We start from the raw sequence: 23,761 nt of genomic DNA on the forward strand, positions 1-23,761 counted from the left end.
AATCTAATAGTCTTTCATCTATTTCCATTTCAGTCCCAGAAATCCTGGATCGAAAGCACCTTCACCAAGAGGGAATGTATCTATATAATTCCAAGTTCAAAGGACCCACACAGGTAACAGTTGACTTTTTTGGTTTTAATTTTTTTTTTTTTTTTATTAAAAAAATAAATGCCAGACTTCCACATTAATTCCTGGCTATGTGCAAACAGAAATAGTAGCCCTCATCCTTTTGTGTCTGTTATTTATATCAGGCAGTCACTGTGTTGTGTAAGATATGAAATATTTAGTGGTGCTTGTATGAAATATATCCATACAATTCCTAGGTAAACAAGTATTATGTGACACTAATGTAAGGTACTTGATGTGCTGTAACAAAGCTAAGCTCAGTCACATTAACGGGGTTGTCCCATGAAGGACAATTATCACCTATCTAGAGGTAACCACAGTGAGGAGTTTGAATAGGACAGTGGTCACGCATGTGCCCTACTGCGGCTTTCTATGTCTTTGGAGCGGACGGACACAGCCGAGTACAGCGTTCTAGTGATAATTGGGGCCCAGTGGTGGGGCCCCCATCATTCAGACATTTATCACCTATCCTGTGTATAGGTGATAAATGTCCTTCATGGGGCAACCACTTTAATGGTGCCTTGATAAGCAAATGCCGAAGGGTGTTGGGGTAGGACAGTATTTTCTTCTATATTAGTTTGCTCCACAACAATGGAACGTTGCCCTCTGAAAACCTGAAGATCTGTAGCTCACTTCCATCACATCGCTTCCATTGCAAATCATTCCCTGTGTCCTCCTGGTGTAAAGCACAGATATAACCTAAAAAGCAATTTTTTTACATTTTAAAGGGGGGTTTCTCATAATAGATATTTATCACCTATCCACAGGATAGGTGATTAATATCTGATCGGTGGGTGTTTGACTGCTGGGACTCTCACGATACCAAGAATGGTCTTACCTGGTCATCCCTGTGTGCTCCATATGAATGGAGCAGTACTGCGCATGCTTGGCCACCACTCTATTCATCTTCTATGGGGCTGCTGCATGCTATCTCCAGCAAACCCCATTGAAAGTGAATGGCTGCTTTCTTCCAAAAACAGCACCACACTGTCCATGAGTTGTATGTTGTTGCGGCTGTACCCCATCCAGTTAGATTGATCTGAGCTGCAATACCGCGCATAGCCACTGTTGGTGTGGCACGGTTTCTGGAAGACACATCCATGTATTCTAATCCTGTACAACCCTTACAAGTTATCCCTTAAAGCTTGACCGATCCCATTAGAAGTCCTATTTTTTTTTAAAAGTCATTGCGGTCATGTTTAGCCATTTGCTGTGTGTTTTAACCCCTACCCGCACCAGGACGTAACTGTACGTCGTTGCGGGAAGTTACTTCCCGCACGAGGACGTACAGTTACTGAGTTAATCCCGGTGCACACTGTCGGCGACAGTGTGCACCGGGAACCAGGAGGTCAGCTGTCGCCGACAGCTGACACTCCCCTCTTGCCGGCCAGCGGTCCTTTGCCGCTGATTTCGGCGCATTAACCCCTTAAATTCGGCGATCGGGTGCAATCGCCGAATTTTAGGGGTTTCTAACATATCGGCAGACCCCCGTCCGAAATCGCGGGGTCTGCCGATAGTTAGTATGGCAAACGGAAGCCAAACAATGGCTTCCGGGTCTGCCATGGACAGAAGCCCATCAGGACCAACCTTCGGCTGGTCCTGATAGGCTTCCTGTCAGAGTGACAGAAAGTCACTGTGCCGTTCCCGATGCACACTGTCGGCGACAGTGTGCGTCGGGAACTTGGAGATCAGCTGTCCCCGACAGCTGACACTCTCCAGTGTTGCCGATCAGCGGCTCATCGCCGCTGATTTCGGCAATTAACCCGTTACATGCGGGGCTCGATTGCGATCTCCGCATGTAGCGGGTTTGTAGCGCATCAGCAGCCCCCATGCAATCGTGGGGGCTTCTGATGCTTGTGATGGCACCTGGGGGCCAGACAACGGCCCCCAGGTCTGCCATGTATGTCAGCCTATGAGGATCAGCCTCTGCTGATCCTCGTAGACCAACTGTCAGAGTGACTGTGACGTCACACTGACAGTTGGAATACGTTACACTACCTAGGTAGTGTAATGTATTCTAGCAGCGATCAGAGCTGCAGGTCAAAAAAATAAAGTGTAAAAAGTAAAAGAAAAGTTAATAAACAAAAATATAAAGTGTAAAAAGTAAAAAAAAGTTAATAAAAATGTTTTATAAAAGTGTAAAAATAAAAGGTTTTGTTTTCCTATAATAAGTCATTTATTATAGGGAAAAGATGAAAACGTTAAAAAAAAAGTACACATATTTGGTATCGCCGCGTTCGTAACGACCCAATCTATGAAACTATAATGTTAATTTTTCCGCACGGTGAACGCCGCAAACAAAATAAACGGAAAACTGTCAGCATCGCTATTTTTTGGTCACCACCCCTCCCAAGATATAGAATAAAAAGTGATCAAAAAGTCGCATTTACCCCAAAATGGTACCAATAAAAACTACAACCCGTCCCGCAAAAAACAAGACCTCCCACAGCTTTTTTGACAAAAAAATAAAAAAGTTACGGCTCAGAATAGCGTGTCCCAGAAAATAAATTATTTTATAGAAACTTAATTTTATTGTGCAAACGCTGCAAAACTTAAAAAAAACTATACACATATGGTATCGGCGTAATCGTACCGACCGGCAGAATAAATTAAAACGTAATTTATTGCGCACGGTGAACGCTGTAATAAATAAAGAATTTAAAGCGCCAAAATCGCTGTTTTTTGGTCACCCTAGCTCTAAAAAAGATCCTGAGGGGCCAAAATGCTCACTATACCACTAGAAAAATTCCTTGAGGGGTGTAGATTCCAAAATGGGGTCACTTTTGGCGGGTTTCCACTGTTTTGGTCCCTCCGGGGCGTTGCAAACCCGACATGGCACTGAAAACCAATCCAGCAAAATCTGCACTCCAAAATCCAAAAGGCGCTCCCTCCCTTCTGAGCCCTGCTGTGGGTCCAAACATCAGTTTACGACCACATATGGGGTATTGCCGTAATCGGGAGAAATTGCTTTACAAATTTTGGGGTGCTTTTTCTCCTTTATTCCTTGTAAAAATGAAAAAATTCTATGTTTCCACAGAAAAATAGGTGATTTTCATCTTCACAGACTAATTCCACTAAATTCTGCAAAAAAACTGTGGTGTCAATATGCTATCTATACCTCTAGAAAAATGCCTTGAGGGGTGTAGTTTCCAAAATGGGGTCACTTTGGAGGGGTTTCGGCTGTTTAGGTACCACAAGACCGAGTCAAACCTGACATGGTGCCTAAAATATATTCCTAAAAAAAGGAGGCCCCGAAATCCACTAGCTGCTCCTTTGCTTCTGAGGCCTGTGTTTCAGTCCATTAGGACACTAGGGCCACATGTTGGATATTTCTAAAATCTGCAGAATCTGGGCAATAAATATTGAGTTGCGTTTCCCTGGTAAAACCTTCTGTGTTACAGATTTTTTTTTATTACAAATGAATTTCGGCAAAAAAAATGAAATTTGTAAATTTCACCTCTACTTTGCCTTAATTCCTGTGAAACGCCTAAAGGGTTAAAATATTTTCTGAATGTGGTTTTTAATACCTTGAGGGGTGCAGTTTTCAAAATGGGGTGATTTATGGGGACTTTCTAATATATAAGGCCCTCAAAGCCACTTCAGAACTGAACTGGTCCCTGAAAAAATAGCCTTTTGAAATTTTATTGAAAATATGAGAAATTGCTGCTAAAGTTCTAAGCCTCGTAAAGTCCTAGAAAAATAAAAGTACGTGAAAAAAAATGATGCAAACATAAAGTAGACATATAGGGGATGTTAACTAGTAACTATTTTGTGTGGTATTACTATCTGTTTCACAAGCAAATACATTTAAATTTAGAAAAATGCAAATTTTTGCAAATTTTTGCTAAAATTTGAAGTTTTTCACAAATAAATATTGAATTTATCGACCAAATTTTTTCACTAACATAAAGTACAATATGTCACGAGAAAACAATCTCAGAATCGCTTGGATAGGTAAAAGCATTCCGGAGTTATTACCACATAAAGTGACACATGTCAGATTTGAAAAAATAGGCTGTGTCCACAAGGCCAAAACAGGCTGTGTCCTAAAGGGGTTAAGACCAAACGGATATATCTGTATTTTGATGTGGTTTATTGTACTGGTCGGTTTATATGGAATAATTGCAGGCCGTGCAAACTTTTGAATGAGTAGTTTGGAAGGTGTTACATTTTCTACAGTGAATTCAGATTTACTTTTAAACCTAGCTTTCCAAGATTTTTTTTTTTATATAGAATTATGGGTTTGTTTTATGGAATGGCGTACAAATATTAAAAAAAAAATCTCTGCTCAAACAAAAGCAGGAAATACATTGTCTGGAATATTAAAGGAGTTGTCTATTTTTTTCTTTTTTTTTTAATAGAATAGGAAATAATACAGTTTTCAAATATAAACCTTATATATTTTTTTTAAAGGAAATTTTATTAAGACCTCATAGCAAAACACTGGTACAAATACAAAAGTGTAAAAACCTGAGCGTTGCATATATTAAGTAATACGAAGTGTTCAAGGTCAATTATTAACAAAGAACACACGGATACATTTTTCCACATATTGATAAGTTAAAATCCAAAAACAAAACTCGAACAAACGGCCTTTCCTGATCAGCAGTACATATAAAATAAAATCTGGTAAGGACCAGTCAAATGAAGAAATTCGGTGGAGGAATGGGGAATCAAACAGATGTCAGCAACTCCAGGTCCTATCAACTTTGGCATTGTCAAGCCTATAAGCTGGTATGAGGGTTGGCTATCCAAGAGCTCCACACTTCGTAAATTTATCAGAACATCCACGTGCTTCATAAGTAGGTTTAAAAAGTGTCCGTGTAGAGTTTACTAACGTAATCCATGCTGGCAAAAAAGGTACTTTAGGATGTTTCTAATGCAGGAGTATAGGTTTTTTAGCATAACATAATAGTAACATCATGAGGATCCAACTGCCACAGTAGGTATAAGTTCTTCCACTAGTGATTAGAAGGCAAGTTCTGGGTTCAAATATATGAGGGAGTCCAATACTTCTGTCCAGAAAGCATTAATAATTAGGCAGTCCCAGAACATTTGCAAGAAGGAGCCATCAGCTCCCTGGCAACGTGGACGGACAGGAGCAGGTATGCGTCCCATCCTAAGCAATTTGGAAGGTGTATAATAGATTTGGTGGAAACATTTTAATTGAATGTCTCTCTTGTAGATATCAAGGGGCCAGTTGGAGCATATAGCATTTCTTTATGATCGTCTGTAGATACAGAGGTAAAAGCCTGAGACCATAGGTCCAGGGCTCTATCAAGTTTATTGCAAGATACAGTTAATAGCGGTCTATAAAGTATGGATAATGGTTTAGCCAACAACTCCTGTCTCTCACAATCCTCCACCGGGGATGTACATAGTCTGACATATATCCTGCAAATTGCGACCGAAGAGTGTGACTGAGCTTGAAATAATGGAACCTGAGATGGGTCGGGATCTGGTGTTTGCACGTAAGTTGTGCAAAAGTAGGCACTTTATCTTCCACTACCACATCCTCCAAGGTTAATAAACACATGGGTTACCCACTCACTAGGGTTAGGAAGTCTTTGTAACTGTGGCAAAAGCGGGTTATACCAGAGCAGTGTCCTAGGCCACCAGGACCTTTCCTCTGAAGGTCTGGTAGAGATCAATGCTTCTCTTTAACTCCGAGTAGTCTGCATTGGAATTGTAAGTATGTGTCTTGGGGGGTGGGCAATCTATAGATATTTTGCTAGTGCTTTATAGGAACCGCGAAGGGAAGCTTCCAGCTCGATACAGGGATTAAAATGTCTATGGCTAAACCACCACCAAACATACACCAGTTGGCTAGCAAGGAAGTTGAGATGTAGGTTTGGGAGGGCTAGCCCACCCTCCTCAGTGAGTAGCTGTAGTGTACCCAGAACAATTCTAGGAGCACCACCAGCCAAAACTAAAGATCTAAGATTGTTGCCCATATTGGAGTATGTAGCCAAACCAGAGAATTGTGAAAGATACAATAGGTATAAAAATCTAGGTGGGGACTTCATTTTGATCAGACTAACTTTGCCTGTAACTTCGAGGGAAGGGGATTCCATCTATCAGTCTATCCTGAGATATTGTACCAGAGAAGCTACTACGTCCGGTATAAAACTACAAATATCTGAACTAATCATTATACCTAGATGAGTATTTTATCTGCCCATTGTATTGGGGACGGAAGTACGTCACTCCTAGCCGCATCATCTATCGCCATTAGCAAAGATTTTGTAAATAAATCAAACCTAGATAATAGCGCCCGCAGAGACGGACCCGGATCATTGAGGAATAGAAGTGCGTAATCTGCGGAGAGAGAGGGACGCTCTTCCTTCTCCCCCTCTCTTGAAGCCCTTGATATCAGGAGAGGCTCTTCTAGCTATTCCTAGTGGTTCAATGGCCAGTGCAAAAAGGAAGGAGATAGCGGCAACCCTGACTAGTCCCTCGTGTTAGCGTAAATTAAGGGGAAACGTGACAATTGGTTTTCAATACTTGCTGTAGGTTGGGAGTATAGTAACTGTACCCACCGATAAACCTGGGGCCAAATCCAAATTTGCCTAGTACAAACCACAGATGGGACCACTCCACCGAGTCCAATGCTTTTAATATGCACATATTAGCCCACAAATTTTGTCTATCGTAATGCATTCATAGGATAACTGGATGAACCATGGCATCAGTCATGTGACCCACCACCCACATATGTGACCCACCACCCGCATATGTGACCCCTGGCATTCAGATAACTCTGTTCAGGTATATAACAGGTGAAAAGAAGTTTACGGAGTAGTATTAAATATTTCTTCATACAGCAGCATCTCATCGTGTCTCTGTAGGAGGAGCGCTTACATTTTTTTTCTTACTGTCTATCGTTTCCTTTTTGTATACCGTAAACATATACACGGAAGTACGTGCGCAGTGAGGTATTTCTTATACATTATTCCACCATTGGTCCTATTTACTTAGAAGTGTTGAGGTAACAGAGGACACATCCATGGACTATTTCTTATAACCCTTTCGCTAACGGAATGCTGGGTGTGGTCACGTGACTGACACCGTGTTTAGTCCTATTCAGTTAACCCATGGATGCATTACACAGGATTAATCTGTGGACTGTACCATTCTACTGTGAACTAACAGGGTCCTACTGCACTGGTATAAGAAAGATATGAGCATAATTTTAATACACGAGCATTAGAAAACTGTATGATTTCCTATTCTATAAATAAACAAATAAAAAGCAGACAAGCCTTTTCAGCGTTGTTTTGGGTTAAATAACAAAGATATGCCGATTGTTGGCCTTTCTGGTCTGATAAGTTTACTTCTGTGCTGGACCAGAGCGTCTTGGATGAATAGGTACTGGACTGAACGAATTTTAGTATAACAGATAATGAAATCTATTTTCTCTGTTTTCACAGATGCCTTCCAGGATGCCAGATTTGCCAACAGCTTGTGAGGTTTGTACTATTGTCTTACACCATCCCTTCTGAGGCGAGGTTCACATCTGTTTTGGAGGCTCCATTGCAGATTCTGGAAAAAAGCTTGACAAAATACTCAACAACGGACACCATGACAGACTCCATCAAAGTCAATGGGTTCTGTTGGGCGTCATTCGTGTCCATAATGTGACGGAGCCGGTGCTTTTGTATTTTTCCTCGTTCTACTCTTATGACGGAGCAGAACAATGGAAAAAAAACGAATGCAGATGTGTACACACCCTAAGCTATCTTTTTCCAGTAAATACTGTTTTAACACGATTGTTACTGACCATATTTAAAGTGTAGCTAAACGTTTGACAAACTTCTGGCATGTCATTGTGACAAGTCAGAAGTTTGGCTTGGTGGGGGTCCGAGCACTGAGACCCCCACCAATCGCTAGAACGAAGCAGCTGACGTACTCGTGTGAGCGCTCAGCCGCTTCGTGTCTGTCCTGCTTTTTCCGTAATTAAATGTATCGGTGTACGGACTCAATAGAAAGTTTTTGAGCCCGTGCTCCGATACATCGGCTTTCCGGATAAATCCAAACAGACACGAAGCGGCTGACCGCTCACACGAGTGCGTCAGCTGCTTCGTTCTAGCGATTGGTGGGGGTCTCCGTGCTCGGACCCCCACCAATCCAAACTTCTGACATGTCACTATGACATGTCAGAAGTTTGTCAAACGTTTAGCTACACTTTAAATTGACATTAACGTTTCAAACAATTTATGCTAATCTAATAGTATTCCTGATATAGATCAACTTTGTAGTTTACTTACTGTTAACATTTAACCATGTAAATTCTGTGTGTTACTGCCACTAAGTGTCCCCCTTTCTGTAATTTGCTGTTCACCCCATGTTGTCAAGCAAAATCTGTCTTTAGTTACAGAGCAGAAGAGAAGTGGGTGTGTGGGGTCTCTCTTATAGTTTGCCCATAAAAGTCTATGGAGAGGGGAGAGGTAGCCGAAGAAAAGAGCATAGTGAGACAGACACTGCTGCCCGAAGAAGTCTATGGAGGAGGGAGCAGCTAGAGAGACAGACAGACACGCTGCACATAAAGGTCTGTAAGGAGGGGAGGGGGAGCAGAAGTAGAGTTGAATGAGATCGAGAGGCAGAGACAAACAGATTTGCTGCAGCTGCTAGTAAGTGTTATATCTCACCCCAGTGCTGGATTCTCCGCTACACTGCTCATTACTGCTGTATAATCTCCTCCATGCTGCTTCAGCAGCGCATACATACATATATATATATATATATATAATGTATGTATGTATGTAGAATCCTGCTCTCCTATCTGTGTGCAATGTAAAGAAGACATGTATATCACTGGCAGGCACTGCATATATCCTGCCACATACCCTGTAAACTATTGTGGAAAAAACAAAACAAATGGGTATGTATAAGGCAAAAAGATGTAACTATCAAGGAATAGCCATATCAGTATACGAAAGAATCTCTGTTTATTAAATACAAAAAAGCACTACATAAAAGTTAAAAACATTTAAAATAGCATACATGTAAGGAGGAGGTAGCTATTTGCTAGCCACTTATCATGGTGGTATTCCCCCTTCAGTGATCTATACATGGCATTCTTTATGCTATTTTAAATGTTTTTAACTTTTATGTAGTGCTTTTTTGTATTTAATAAACAGATTCTTTCGTATACTGATATGGCTATTCCTTGATAGTTACATCTTTTTGCCTTATACATACCCATTTGTTTTGTTTTTTCCACAATGTAAAGAAGACATGAAAGCAATTACTCTCTGCCCACTAACTCTGGGGTAAACTGAGAATTAGAGAGAGATCCTGCAGAAGATAAAATTGATGGAAATAAAGAACATGAAGAATACAAGTCCTATAATGGCCAGAAATATTGTTGTTCCTCATGTACCCACATATCACAGCTTATACAAAAGTCACCTGAAAAGTGAGGTACGCTTTAGGTGAAATACCCCTTGTGCATTGGGACTGGGTATTTCTTGTGTGTATTAACCTTGGTCTAGTAGTATTGTTTTAACAATGTCCGTATGTAGATGTTTTGGCCTAATAGAACAGTTGGGCTTTTGATTTTATAGTGTACGACTGGCTGTCAAACTGAGGTGCACGTTGTTAAATGAAACAAATTTGTTGGGAAGTTTCCTCTAATGTAATCCTTGCCCTTTCTTACCACTGTGCTGCTGCCATTGATAGAAAAATGTTTGATCATGTGTGTTCATTTTCTGTGAGACATTACCTGATTCATGGTAGTTTATGACCAGTGTTTTTCAGTGTAATCTTTGACACTGACCACCTCTAACGTTAGAACATTTAAGTTTTAGAAAATTCTTGATTTTTTTAATTTAAATGTAAGAAAGTTTTTCTTTCACCCTCTCGTAGATGCTGCTGTGGCCGTCTAGTCAGACAACATGCCTGCTTCACCGCCAGTCTTGCTATGAAGTACTCCGATTTGAAACTAGGTGAAATTTTCACAGACGAGCATGAAGAATGGTCCGTGGAAAAACACACAGAAGAGAGCCCAACAGATGCATATGGTGTTATCAATTTTCAAGGTGGATCACATTCTTACAGAGCAAAGGTACAGAGGACAAAGTGGCTTTTTTTTATTTTTATCAATGTGCATTATCATATTTTGGGCATATTAGGTTTAAAAACCCACATGTAGAAATATACCTTTTATTGTATTCTGTAATATATATATATATATCTATTGAAATATTTAAATATCTAAAAATATTTTAGTATGCCAGGTTGTCCTATGACACAAAGCCAGAAACAATTCTGCAGCTGATGCTAAAGGAATGGCAAATGGAATTGCCAAAACTTGTAATCTCTGTACATGGAGGAATGCAGAAGTTTGAGCTTCATCCACGCATCAAACAGTTAATTGGAAAAGGTCTCATTAAAGCTGCTGTAACAACCGGAGCTTGGATTGTCACTGGAGGGGTAAATGCGGGTAAGTCCCAAACTGTTAACTATCTGTAGTCTGTTTTTGTGTCGGATCATTTATGCAGACCACACTATTCTAGTGGACTAAAGACATTATTTCATTGTATTGAAACGAATATAGTTTCATGTTTTTGGGGGGCTATTGCCCTTAGAATGTGATATGAGCATAGCCATATCTTGTAATTTGTACCTCTTTGATGACCAGCGTACCGATGGTGAACAATGTTGGATTATGGATAGGTTTTACACATGTATGGCCAATTTCAATAGTTCTGCATAAAAATTCTAAAGCTCTAGCTCTTCAACGTCTACATTTCCCACTTTCTATTCTTGAACTTAGGTGTAGCAAAACATGTTGGGGACGCTCTTAAGGAGCATGCTTCTAGATCATCCCGAAAGATTTGCACAATTGGAATAGCACCATGGGGAGTCATTGAAAACCGTAATGATCTAGTTGGTCGAGATGTAAGTGGATTTGTTTTCGTTGGATGTCTGTGCTGTTGTTGGTTACCTAAATCCTGAGTTATTTTATCCTACTTAGGTTATTGCTCCATATCAAACTTTGCTGAACCCTCTGAGTAAACTTAACGTCCTGAACAATCTGCATTCCCATTTCATCTTGGTGGATGATGGTACTGTTGGAAAGCAAGGCGCTGAAGTGAGCTTACGGAGAGAGCTGGAGAAAACCATAAACTTACAACGCATTCATGCACGTATGTTTTAGTAGTCTTTGTTGTTATACTTGTTCTGCGTGGTGTTAAACTTTTTATTTTTTTAATTTTTATTTGTATGTGATGATGTAAATCATCTTTACCGTCATCGTTTCAGGCATTGGCCAAGGGGTTCCTGTAGTGGCGCTGATATTTGAAGGCGGTCCAAATGTCATCCTCACTGTACTGGAATATCTTCAGGAGAGCCCCCCTGTCCCAGTTGTTGTTTGTGAAGGAACGGGCAGAGCTGCTGATATATTGGCATATGTACACAAGCAAACGGAGGAAGGAGGGTATGAAAGTAAATAAATTAGGATATTTCGAGATGCACATGTTCATTTGTTAGAAATAATCCTGCTGTCCTTATTCGTAGGAATCTTCCAGAAGGGGCCGAGTCTGAAATCATTTCAACTATTAAAAAGACTTTCAACTTTAGCCAGTCTGAGGCTGTCCATCTCTTCCAGATCGTGATGGAGTGTATGAAAAGCAAAGAACTTGTAAGTTCCACAGCTCGTTATTTATACGTGGGCTTTATACTATAATTATGTTTAACAGTAGCAAAACTATAAATAAAAGTGTAATTGGTAGATGTGCAGAGAAAACCGAGAAGCTGTCCGCGGCAACCAGTGACAGTCCGGCTGTCACTTTGCAGTTTACGTTGCAAATATGAGAACCGTAATCTAAGCTGTCCCTTTATTGTGTACAAATAACAGCTATGTTTTGTTTTTTTAAGGCCCTTTGGGTGCTATAAAACTATTTACAGATTATATGCTTCAGTTAACAGCTTAGCGTTGCCATTTTCCTAAATTAACAGAGGCTTTAATGGAAAGGCTTCAGTTTTAGCATAATAATCTTTAACCGTGAGATCTTTAACCAGGGTTAACCGATACTCGAAACCATGTGCAAATACAACGGTTATCAATACACAACATTTTTCATTGTACATCATACTGAATACTATAAGCATAACTGGTTTTTCATTCAAAATCTGTTCAAAATGTAAATTCATTTTCTAATAGGTCTTTAACCCCTGAAAGACCCGGCCAATTTGAGTTTTTTCATTTTCGTTTTCTCCTTCCCGCCTTCCAAAAGCCATAACTTTTCTATTTCTTTGTTGACATAGCCATATGAGGTCTTGTCTTTTGCGGGACAAGTTGTAGCTTTTCATGGCACCATTTATTGTACCGCATAATGTATTGGGAATCTGAAAATATTTGTGGGGTGAAATGGCCAAAAAAAACCCGATTACACTATTTTTTGGGAGGCTTTGTTTTTACGGCGTCCGTCAGGCGGTTAAAAACTACATATTCATGTTAGGCCTCATGGACACGACCGTAGCCATGTGCACGGCCGTGGTTTTCGGTTCGGCCGGCAGCGGATTGTCAGCCGCGAGCCGCCAGCAAATCGCGGGCATTGCACATGGCCCGCTGCCATTATTTTCAATGAGCCCGGACCGCAGAAGACGGCCGTAATAAGACATGTCCGTTCTTTCTGCTGTACGGGCTACCGGGCCATGCACGGACCGTAAAAACTACGGTCGTGTGCATGGCCCCGTAGAAATGAGTGGGGACGCAATTCTCCCATGGATTTTCGGGGCAATTGCGGCCGCAAAAGCACATTAGTGTGCATGAGGCATTATTCTACAGGTTGATATGCTTACGGCAATACCAAATTTCTGTTTTATGTTTAACCACTTTTAAAAATTATTTGCTAAAAGAAAAATAATGTTTTGTCGGCATATTCTGAGATCCATAACTTTTTTTTTTTTATTTTTCCATCAATTTAACCCCTTAACGCTCCAGGACATACTATTATGTCATGGTAAGTGCATCGTTCGCGCTCCATGACATAATAGTATGTCATGGAGTAAACACGGCGCCGTTCGCGCGGGGCGCGTTCATGAGCTGTGATAGCTGCTGTTTCCGACAGCAGACTATCACTGCTCAATGTGCCGGGACCGATCGCGGAGCTCCCCCGCCGATTAACCCCTCAGAAGCCGTGTTCAATAGCGATCGCGGCTTCTTAGGGGTTAATCCGCCATCGCCGGCCTGCTACACGATAGCGGCCGGCGATGGTGACTATGGCAACCGGACACCAAACAATGGCATCCGGCTATGCCATAGACGGAAGCCTAGTGGGTCCTGACAACGTCAGGACCCACTATGCTTGCTGTCAGTGAGTAGCTGACAGTTCTAATACACTGCACTACGCATGTAGTGCAGTGTATTAGAATAGCGATCAGGGCCTCCTGCCCTCAAGTCCCCTAGTGGGACAAAGTAATAAAGTAAAAAAAAAGTTACAAAAAGTTGTGTAAAAATAAGAAAATAAAAGTTTTAAAAGTATTAAAAGTAAAAATCCCGCTTTTTACCTTATCAGTCATTTATTATTAATAAAAATATATAAACAAACAAATAAACTATACATAATTGGTATCACCGCGTCCGTAACGACCTGAACTACAAAATTATTTTGTTATTTATCCCGCACGGTGAACGCCGTAAAAAAATAAAATAATAAACCGTACCAAAATCACAATTGTTTGGTCACTTCACCTCCCAAAAAATGGAATAAAAAGAGATTAAAAAGTCGCATGTACCGAAAAATGGTACTGATCGAAACTAGAGTTCGTTACGCCAAAAATAAGTCCTCGCACGGCTTTATTGATTAAAAAATAAAAACGTTATGGCTCTTAGAATAAGGCAACACAAAAAGTGAATGATTGTTTACAAAACAGATTTTATTGTGCAAACGCCATAAGACATAAAAAAAACTATAAACATAGGGTATCGCCGTAATCGTATCGCCCCGCAGAATAAAGTGAATATGTCATTTATAGCGCACGGTGAACGCTGTAAAAAAAATAGAATAAAAAAACAATAGTAGAATTGCTGTTTATTAGTCACCACGCCACCTAAAAATAGAATAAAAACTGATCAAAAAGCCGCATGCACCCCAATAAAACTACAATGGATTCCTCAAGGGGTCTAGTTTCCAAATTAGGGTCACTTTTGGGGGGTTTCCAATGTTTTGGCACCAGAAGACCTCTTCAAACCGGACATGGTGCCTAATAAAAAAGAGGGCTCAAAATCCACTATGTGCTCCTTTGCTTCGGAGGCCGGTGCTTCAGTCCATTACCACACTAGGGCCACATGTGGGATATTTCTCAAAACTGCAGAATCTGGGCAATAAGTATTAAGTTGCGTTTCTCTGATAAATCCTTTTGTGTTATAAAACAAATGGTATAAAGAGGATTTTCTGACAAAAAAAAAAAAGTAAATTTCACCTCTACTTTGCTCTAAATTTCTGTGAAACACCTAAAGGGTTCATAAACTTTCTAAATGCTGTTGTGAATACTTTGAGGGGTCTAGTTTCTAAAATGGGGTGTTTAATAGGGGTTTCTAATATATGGGCCCCTCAAAGCAACTTCAGAACTGAACTGGAACCTAAAAAAAAAAAAAAATGAGGCAATACTTCGCTTCTTACATTATACTGATAATGAGCCGTGCCCACCCCGAGATGACCCCAGTTTTGACTGTTTGTATAAACGGAGACCCCTATTAGACCGTTTCAGTGCCCGGTTTTCCCAAGCATACAGCCCCGAGAAGTGTATTTCTATTGAGGAGTCCCTGGTACATTTTAAAGGGAGGGTTCAATTCCGCCAGTACCTGCCGGGTAAGAGGGCAAGGTATGGCGTGAAGATGTATAAGCTGTGCGAGAGTGCATCAGGGTATACCTACAGATTTAGGATATATGAAGGAAAGGCCACCCCCAAACCAGACTGCATCCTGGACTACAATAGGTACATGGGAGGGATGGACTTGTCAAATCAAGTCCTGAAGCCCTACAGCGCCATGCGGTGTGGTATAAGAAGCTGGCCGGGCACATCATACAGATGGCTTTGTACAATGCGTACGTGCTACGTCGATGTGCAGGACAGAGGGGAACTTTCCTGGAATTTCAAGATCTAATCTTTAGGGACCAGGAAGGGGGGGGCACCCAGTACTTCTGGAAGCGAGGCCACACGCATCATACCAGGGCAACACTTTCCAGGAGAAGTTCCCCAAACCGGTGGAAAGGGAAAGAGTCAAAAGAGGTGCAGAGTCTGCTATAAGAGGGGGATAAGGAAAGCCACAATATACCAATGTGACACGTGTCCCGAAAAACCAGGGCTCTGTATAAAAGATTGTTTTAAAATGTATCATACATCCCTTGATTTTTAATTTACCCTGATGCACTCCGCACAGCTTACCCCCCTCATCTTTCCCTTCTGAGCCCTGCCGTATGCCCAGGCAGCTGATAACAGCCACATGTAGGGTATTGCCGTACCCAGGAGAACCCACATTACAATTTAAGGGGTGTATATCTCCGGTGGCGCATGCTGGGCACAATATATTGGACACTGAAATGGCATATATATATATAAAATTGCAAATCTCACACTGCACCATCTGCTGCGCATTATCTTTTACACCGTACCTGTGGCGTCAAAATGCTCACTACACCTCTAGATGAATGTCTTAAGGGGTGTAGTTTTTAAAATGGGGTCACTTCTCGGGGGTTTCAACTGTACTGGTACCTCAGGGGCTTCTGCATACATGACTTAGCACCAGAAAAGCTGCAGTAGGCCAAATGGTGGTCCTTCCCTTCTAAGCCCTGCCGTGTGCCCAGGCAGCTGATAACAGCCACATGTAGGGTATTGCCGTACCCAGGAGAACCCACATTACAATTTAAGGGGTGTAGATCTCCGGTGGCTCATGCTGGGCACCCTATATCGGACACTGACATGCCATATATATATATATAAAATTGCAAATCTCACTCTGCACCATCTGCTGCGCATTATCTTTTACACAGTACCTGTGGGGTCAAAATACTCACTACACCTCTAGATGAATGTCTTAAGGGGTGTAGTTTTTAAAATGGGGTCACTTCTCGGGGGTTTCAACTGTACTGGTACCTCAGGGGCTTCTGCATACATGACTTAGCACCAGAAAAGCTCCAGTAGTCCAAATGGTGGTCCTTTCCTTCTGAGCCCTCCCATGGGCCCAAACGGCAGTTTATCACCACAAATGGGGTATTGCCGCACTAAGGACAAATTGGGCAACAAAATGGGGTATGTTGTTCCTTGTGAAAATAAGAAATTTTGATCAAAAATGACATCTTATTGGAAAAAATATCATTTTTTTCATTTCACAGCCCAATTCAAATAGGTGCTGTGAAAAAACTGTGCGGTCAAAATGATAACAAAAACCATAAATGAATTCCTTGAGGGGTGTAATTTCCAAAATGGGGTCACTTCTGGTGGGTTTCCATTGTTTTGATACCTCAACACCTCTTGAAACCTGGCATGCTGCCTAAAATATATTCTAATAAAAAAGAGGCCTCAAAATGCACTAGGTGCTTCTTTGCTTCTAGGGCTTGTGTTTTAGTCCACGAGCGCAGTAGAGCCACATGTGGGACATTTCTAAAAACTGCAGAATCTGGACAATACATATTTAGTAGTATTTCTCTGGTAAAACCTTCTCTGTTACAGAATTTTTTTTTATAAAATTGAAATTCAGCAGAAAAAATGAAATTTGCAAATTTCATTTCCACTTTGCTTTAATTCCTGTGAAATGCCTGAAGGGTTAAAAAACTTTCTATATGCTGTTTTGAATACTTTGAGGGGTCTAGTTTTTAAAATGGGGTGTTTTATGGGGGTTTCTGATACATAGGCCCCTCAAATCCACTTCAGAACTGAACTGGTACCTTCAAAAAAAGGCTTTTGAAATTTTCTTAAGAATATGAGAAATTGCTGTTTATGTTCTAAGCCTTGTAACGTCCAAGAAAAATAAAATAAATGTTCAAAAAACGATGCCAATCTAAAGTAGACATATGGGAAATGTGAACTAGTAACTATTTTGGGTGGTATAACCGTCTGTTTTTCAAGCAGATGCATTTAAATTTTGAAAAATGCTATTTTTTGTAAATTTTCTCTAAATTTTGCAATTTTTCACAAATAAAGACTGAATATATCGACCAAATTTTACCACGAACATGAAGCCCAAAGTGTCACGAGAAAACAATCTCAAAATCGCTTGGATAGGTTTAAGCATTCCGACGTTATTACCACATAAAGTGAAATATGTCAGATTTGAAAAATGGGCTCTGAGCCTTAAGGCCCAAACTAGGCTGCGTCCTTAAGGGGTTAAAGGTGTGAGGGCTTAAATTTTCGCCGGCCGAGCTGTAGTTTTCACCGATACCATTTTGTATGTGACTTTTTGATTATATATATATATATATATATATATATATAATATATATAATATTATTTTACGTAGTTCACTGAGCGGGTTAAATAACGCAGAGTTTTACGGATGCGGCGATACCAGTTTTTTCTTAACATTGCTTTAGGGAAAAAAAGCTTTGAACTTCCCTCTGAAGTTTTAATATTTTTAAAAAAAATTTTGGGAACGTTATAAGAGTTTGTAACTTTTTTTTTATTTATTAGTCCCCCTAGGAGACTTGAAGCAGTGATCTTTGGATCGCTTGCATGATATAATGCAATACTAATGTATTGCAGTATATCGTGATTCTAACAGGCTTCTTTGAAGCCCTGCCAGAGAGCGTCATAGAGTCATAGAGTTAAAGCGAACCTCTCCTGTTGAATGTGCTGCTCTTATTGAGGAGCTGAGCAGATGTGTGGTCTTAAGAAAACTTTCCGTATCCTCATTCCCATTACATCGGAGTCCACCAGATGGTTTCAGGCGATAAGTGATCTTCCCTTTGTAAGCATGCATGTTCAGCTTGAAAGGTTTGCGTTAAATTATAGTATTCACGTGAACTGAAGCCATCACTAGCTGCAGCTTACTGCATATGCATTTATTAACTCCTTCCCGACCGCCCACTGTCTTTTGACGGCGGGCGGTGCAGGTCCCCAGTCTACAACGACGTCTTTTGGCGTCGCTGTAGATCAGGCTGATGAGCGCTCGTGTGAGCGCTCATCCTCTAAGCAGGAGCTGTAATGAACAGCTCCTGATTATAGAGAAGCCTCCTGAATACAGCTGGGGTCGGAAAACATTTGGACCTCAGCTGTTTAACCCTTTGATTGCTGCAGTCTGTGACCGCGGCATTATTAAAGGGAACTCCCCTCTTTGATCGCATCATCGGGATTCCGGTGATGTGATCAAACACCGGGGAATCCCTCTGCAGTCAGCCCTGGGACCTAGAAAGGACCCCAGGGCTGTCTGTTCCGTTTGCCTGCTGTTCGGGCACACTATGTGCTGCCCGATCAGCAGCCTGTGTCATAGTGACACAGGGTAATGTATTAGCGTACAGGAGTATGCTAATACATTCCAAGTAAAAAATAAAGTTATAAATAAAGTTATCCCTTAATGGGATTTTAAAAAAAAAGTAAAAATAAATAAATAAAAAAAGTCCCAAAAAAGGCATTATTTTGCATTAAATATATTTTATTGTCTCTACATTAAATAAAAACAAAAAACCTACACATATTCGGTATCTATACGACCGTTATAACCTGAAGAATTAATCTAATGGGTTATTTAGCGTGAAATGTGAACAGGATAAAAAATAAACACGAAAATCAATGGAAAGAATAGCTTTGTCCTATAATCATGCCGTAAAAAAATATTTTTTTTACCCCCAACTAGGGGGAAAAAAAAATACTATTTCTCTCGCATAAAACAAGGCCTCATACAGCCACATCGATGAAAAAATAAAGTTATGGCTGCTGAAAGGCAGAGGCAAGAACAGAAAAATTCAGCTGGTCTTTTCAGGCCCGGTCATTAAGGGGTTAATGAGTTTTCAGTTAGCTCCCCCTAGTGCTGGCAGTAGGCAGCTAGAGTTGCATCATTTAATGCAAACTATTCGGCCTGAATATGCTGGTGTATATCTGGGGAGGTTTAGAGCTCTGTATAGGAGTAGCAGAGCAGCTTATTTCTTAGATATATTATGACAAAGATTAAAGGCTATGTACACCTTTTTGAAATTATTCTTTTTTTTTTAAATATCTATTTCAAAGATGTACATTAGCCTTTAAGCTTGGGAGGACACCAGCTGTGAGTCTCATTTAATACAGATTTTCTAATTGTTCTAATTGTTGTAATTATTTTCGTATTTGGTTGCTAAAATGTACATTCTTTTTTAAAAACAGATAACTGTGTTTCACATGGGCTCAGATGAACATCAGGACATTGATGTTGCAATCCTTACTGCCCTATTAAAAGGTAATCTAGCGGTTATACGGATCATGATCCACTGTGTTGGACTTTACAAAACAAAATAAAACATGTAACCTGGAAACCATGTTCTGCCGGGTACAACTGTCGTGGTTTCCGTTTTTTTTTACTAGAAGAATAGCAATGCATGCAGCGCTATTCTTCCTGTCGACTGAGGCTCCAAACTAAGCCTCTTACGCGACAGTGTGAATATAGCCTGATATGGCACATCATCACTCCTGGAAAGTAAATAAAGACCAAGCGTGACTACGCCCCCTTTTTTTTTTTTTAAACATTTGGACAGCCACTTTAAGGCACACTAACTGTTCACATACCAGATCGACACATGAGTGATGCAATATTGCTGGCTAAAAAAAGACAAAGGGCAGAGAAACTGCGCCAAGTAGGGTAAAAAACGTTTGGTAGGGTGCACAGAATGGAAGATCGATTATACTGTGCTTACCTGCTCTGGTTGTGCACTTATGTTAGCACAACACTAGTTTTAGGCATAGTTCGCACATCAGCTGCACATCCAAACACCCCTACTTTGTGGCTCGCCAAGGTGTGGGTCCACAGAATTATGGAGAGCTCTATTGTCGTAGGAGGGCCTTTGAGCGTAAGGATAGATAGTCACTTGACGCAGACTCCAGTAGAATTAACCAGAAGGCTTCAGAGGATATTATCCAATTTGTTTTTAAAATTTTAATTAAAAGCAATGTGTTTCGGTGTGTCTTTTCCATTCTTTTGCTTAAAGGTCCTCCTGCGGCTATCGAGCTCTCCAAGATCTACACATGCGACAGCTATCGCCCTAACCCTTGCTAGACCTTTCCAGCAGTAGCTTATTTCCCGACTAACCAAAAAGTGTACTTGGCTGTTCTTCCCCTCCATTTTTATTTTTCTGTTATCGGATTATCATATAATAGTTTGTCAAATAGAGTTGCCTATTGATATGTCCTTTTTCGGCACAGGAACAAATGCATCTGCATTAGACCAACTGGTTTTAACTCTAGCATGGGACAGAGTTGATATTGCCAAAAACCATGTATTTGTCTATGGACAACAGTGGCTGGTAAGCATGCCAAAAGTTTTTATTTTATTTTTTATTTTTTTTGAGTACGTTTTTTTTTTTTGTCTTTTTTTAAAATAGTTAAGATTTAGATCTAATGAGAACTCTTCCTCAGGTTGGTGCTCTGGAACAAGCCATGCTTGATGCCCTTGTAATGGACAGGGTTGCATTTGTAAAACTTCTCATAGAGAACGGAGTCAGCATGCATAAATTTCTGACCATTCCCAGGCTGGAAGAGCTGTACAACACCGTACGTTATATGTTTGTACTCTACCATGAACTAACTAGCTGTATAACTCTTGATTCTAATTACCATCAATTGTGCTTTACCATGCCATCCATACATTTTAAAGGGAAATGATCATTCAAAGGTATTTATTTAGCTTTTGTCTCTTTATAAATAAGTGAGAACGCAGCTGGCCCTATTTTTATATTTTTTTTTAGAGGTAGAAGTTTTTGAAACTTTATTATTCTTGGTGGAATGTTTAAACCCAGCATCACATAATTATCTAGTAAAAAATAAAATTAAAACATTACGGTAGTTTTTTCCTGTTTTGTAGACATTACTACTTGTATTATTGATCAGTTCCCTTTAATTTCCTTACAAACTAGTGTATTAGTTGAATAACTAGTTTAGTTTTATAGCTTTTCCATCTTAATTTCAATTTATGAGGTCAGTAAATATATGAAATATTGCCATATATTAACTGAAGTCATAATAATACTCACATGTATTTCTTTTCTCCATTAAAGAAACAAGGTCCTACTAACCCAACTCTATTTCATCTTGTCCGAGATGTAAAGCAGGTAAACTCAAATGTTTGTTTCATATTGTGTGCTGTCAAGTCCTATGTCTTATTTTGTGTTACGCTAGTTAAAGCATGTAACCTTAAAGCGTACCTATGGTTATAATGAATTTTTTTGTTTGCCTAAAAAAGTAAGTATACATGAAACTTTGTAGTATATGTTAAGCACCATTCACATCACGTTATTGTGTACGTTAGAAAAATTGATGCTCTGCCAGGTGACTCCAATGCTAGGGAAGCCTCTGAAGTCACTGTCCTTATATGAACCGTGACGTCAGGAGCTTCCACAGCGCCGGAGTCCCAGGGCAGATCGGTAGTAGATGCTCTGCCACTGGACTCCGGCCCTGGAAAAGCTCCTGACGTTGCTGTCCATATGTGAATAGTGACGTCAGAAGTTTCCTATCGCTGGAGTCCCTGAGCAAAGCATCAACTAGAGCTTTGCTCAGGGACTCCAGTGCTCTGAAAGCTCCTGACGTCACTGGTCGTATATGGACAGCGACTCGGGAGTCTTCCCTGGGCGACGTATCCCACTGTATGCCATACAGTGATACGGTTAGGCTTTTCGTCGGAGGTGTACTTCGGGGGTCTTCCCGACCTATACATCTGACTGAAGGCCTAACCAATGAGGTGATTGGGGCCTAGTTAGTGAAAAGTGGCATCTTTACTTGCCTGCATGTTTTGAAGCCAACATAGTCCCCATAAATCTATTTAGAGTAGAAACATAAAAAAAAGACAGGAAGGACAGAGTTGCAGCATCCCTGTCTATGAGATTGCATTCTAGGAGGGAGTTGCATCACACCAAGGAGATTCCACCCACACAGCGGACATCGAGATTGAAACCATTCCGAACTGCAAACAAGGCTGCTCTGCAGCTGCCTGTACTGGTTTTTTTTTTGGTGTGTTTTGTAAGGACAGGTACGCTTTAAGGTTTTGTAAATATGTACAGTAACATACTATCACCATTGTCGCTGGTGTGCTGCATAATGACATGCTACACAAAAAAACAACTTGGCAACATCAAACAATTCATTAATTACATCAATACCACCTAGTTAAAAATAAAGAAAAGACTTGGGCCTTGTTCACATCAGCGTTGGTTTCCGTTTATGGGTTCTATTGCAGCTTCCCATCGGAGGTACCCATGAACGTAAAAGGAAACCGTAGTTTCCATTTGCATTACCATTGATTTCAATAGTAAAGCTTCCGTTGCAAATTGCTTACGTTTATCTGTTCCGTAAGATTTCCGTTTTTGTAGCTGAAACAATAGCGGAAGCTTTACGGAACGGATACAAACTGAAACCATTTGCAGCGGAAGTATTAACATTGAAATTGATGGTAATGTAAATGGAAACTATGGTTTCCGTTTGCCTCTCCGTTCATGGGTTCCTCCGATGGAAAGCTGCAATGGAACCTATGAACGGAAACCAACGCTGATGCGAACGAGGCCTAAGGATCTTGACACTGATCTGGTCAATCCTGTATAGTGCTTTTGCAAAATGCCACTAAATCGAAATTAGAGACCCACTTTATGTTCTCATTAGATATACATGAAGCACTCCAGATATATATATTTTAACACTGCATTGTTGATTCTAGGGTAATCTTCCACCAGGCTATAAAATTACTTTGATTGATGTTGGTCTTATTATTGAGTATTTGATGGGTGGTACCTATAGATGCATCTACACAAGGAAGCGCTTTCGGATAATTTACAACAATCTTCATGCTGGAAATCGGGTAGGTATAACAGCGTTATGCAAAAAAAAAATTGCTCTTTTTGATACTCCTCCCCTTCCTCTATAGCTCTGACAGGTAATTTTTGTTGCGCATGCTAAATATAGGAACACACTGGGTGTAAACACTGCAGATTTTCTGCAACAGATTTCATTGCATAAAATCCATAGCGTATTACGGTAGAGGCAGTGTGGATCAGATTTGACAATCTCATGCACTCACATTGGAAAAAAACTGCCAAAGTTCTTAAATTGACCTGCGGTGCGTTTTTTTAAATTCGTAGCATGTCCATTTATGCTACAAAATTGCTGCTCTTCTGTTGCGGGTTTTCCCCATCGAGTTCAATTGCGAGGTAAAAGCCTCAACAAAGAGCGAGGTTTATTTTGAGTTCATAAGAATAAAAAAAAGCTTATACTGAACCCCAGCCGTTGTCCTAGCAACACGATCCTCTGTTCGGAGCACAGCCGGTCTCCTGGGATGACGTTCAATCCCATGTGACTTGTGCAGCCAATCCAATGCAGCAGTCACATGGACTACAGCGTCATCACAGGGTATACGCTCAGAAAAGAGGGTCGCGTTGCCAAGACTATGGACGGGGTATTCCTGCAAGATTTCTGTGCACAATTTGGTGCGCCTTTTCGGGCAGACCTCCCTACGGCTTGC

At 40.5% G+C, this 23,761-nt stretch overlaps 1 protein-coding gene across 1 annotated transcript in view; it reads left to right on the forward strand.

The window, feature by feature from the left end:
• The window catches only part of TRPM7 (transient receptor potential cation channel subfamily M member 7), a 128,498-nt gene that overhangs the window by 49,371 nt on the left and 55,366 nt on the right, over window positions 1-23,761 (forward strand). The window contains exons 2-14 of the mRNA XM_075858058.1: window positions 34-113; window positions 7,557-7,595; window positions 9,994-10,192; window positions 10,357-10,570; window positions 10,904-11,028; window positions 11,105-11,276; window positions 11,392-11,566; window positions 11,647-11,770; window positions 19,429-19,501; window positions 20,461-20,561; window positions 20,674-20,808; window positions 21,312-21,365; window positions 22,961-23,101. Coding sequence (XP_075714173.1) covers window positions 34-113; window positions 7,557-7,595; window positions 9,994-10,192; window positions 10,357-10,570; window positions 10,904-11,028; window positions 11,105-11,276; window positions 11,392-11,566; window positions 11,647-11,770; window positions 19,429-19,501; window positions 20,461-20,561; window positions 20,674-20,808; window positions 21,312-21,365; window positions 22,961-23,101 — 1,632 coding nt within the window. The remainder of the gene's footprint in view (window positions 1-33; window positions 114-7,556; window positions 7,596-9,993; window positions 10,193-10,356; window positions 10,571-10,903; window positions 11,029-11,104; window positions 11,277-11,391; window positions 11,567-11,646; window positions 11,771-19,428; window positions 19,502-20,460; window positions 20,562-20,673; window positions 20,809-21,311; window positions 21,366-22,960; window positions 23,102-23,761) is intronic.

Source organism: Rhinoderma darwinii, chromosome 3, assembly GCF_050947455.1.
Source record: "Rhinoderma darwinii isolate aRhiDar2 chromosome 3, aRhiDar2.hap1, whole genome shotgun sequence".
Taxonomy (NCBI): domain Eukaryota; kingdom Metazoa; phylum Chordata; class Amphibia; order Anura; family Rhinodermatidae; genus Rhinoderma; species Rhinoderma darwinii.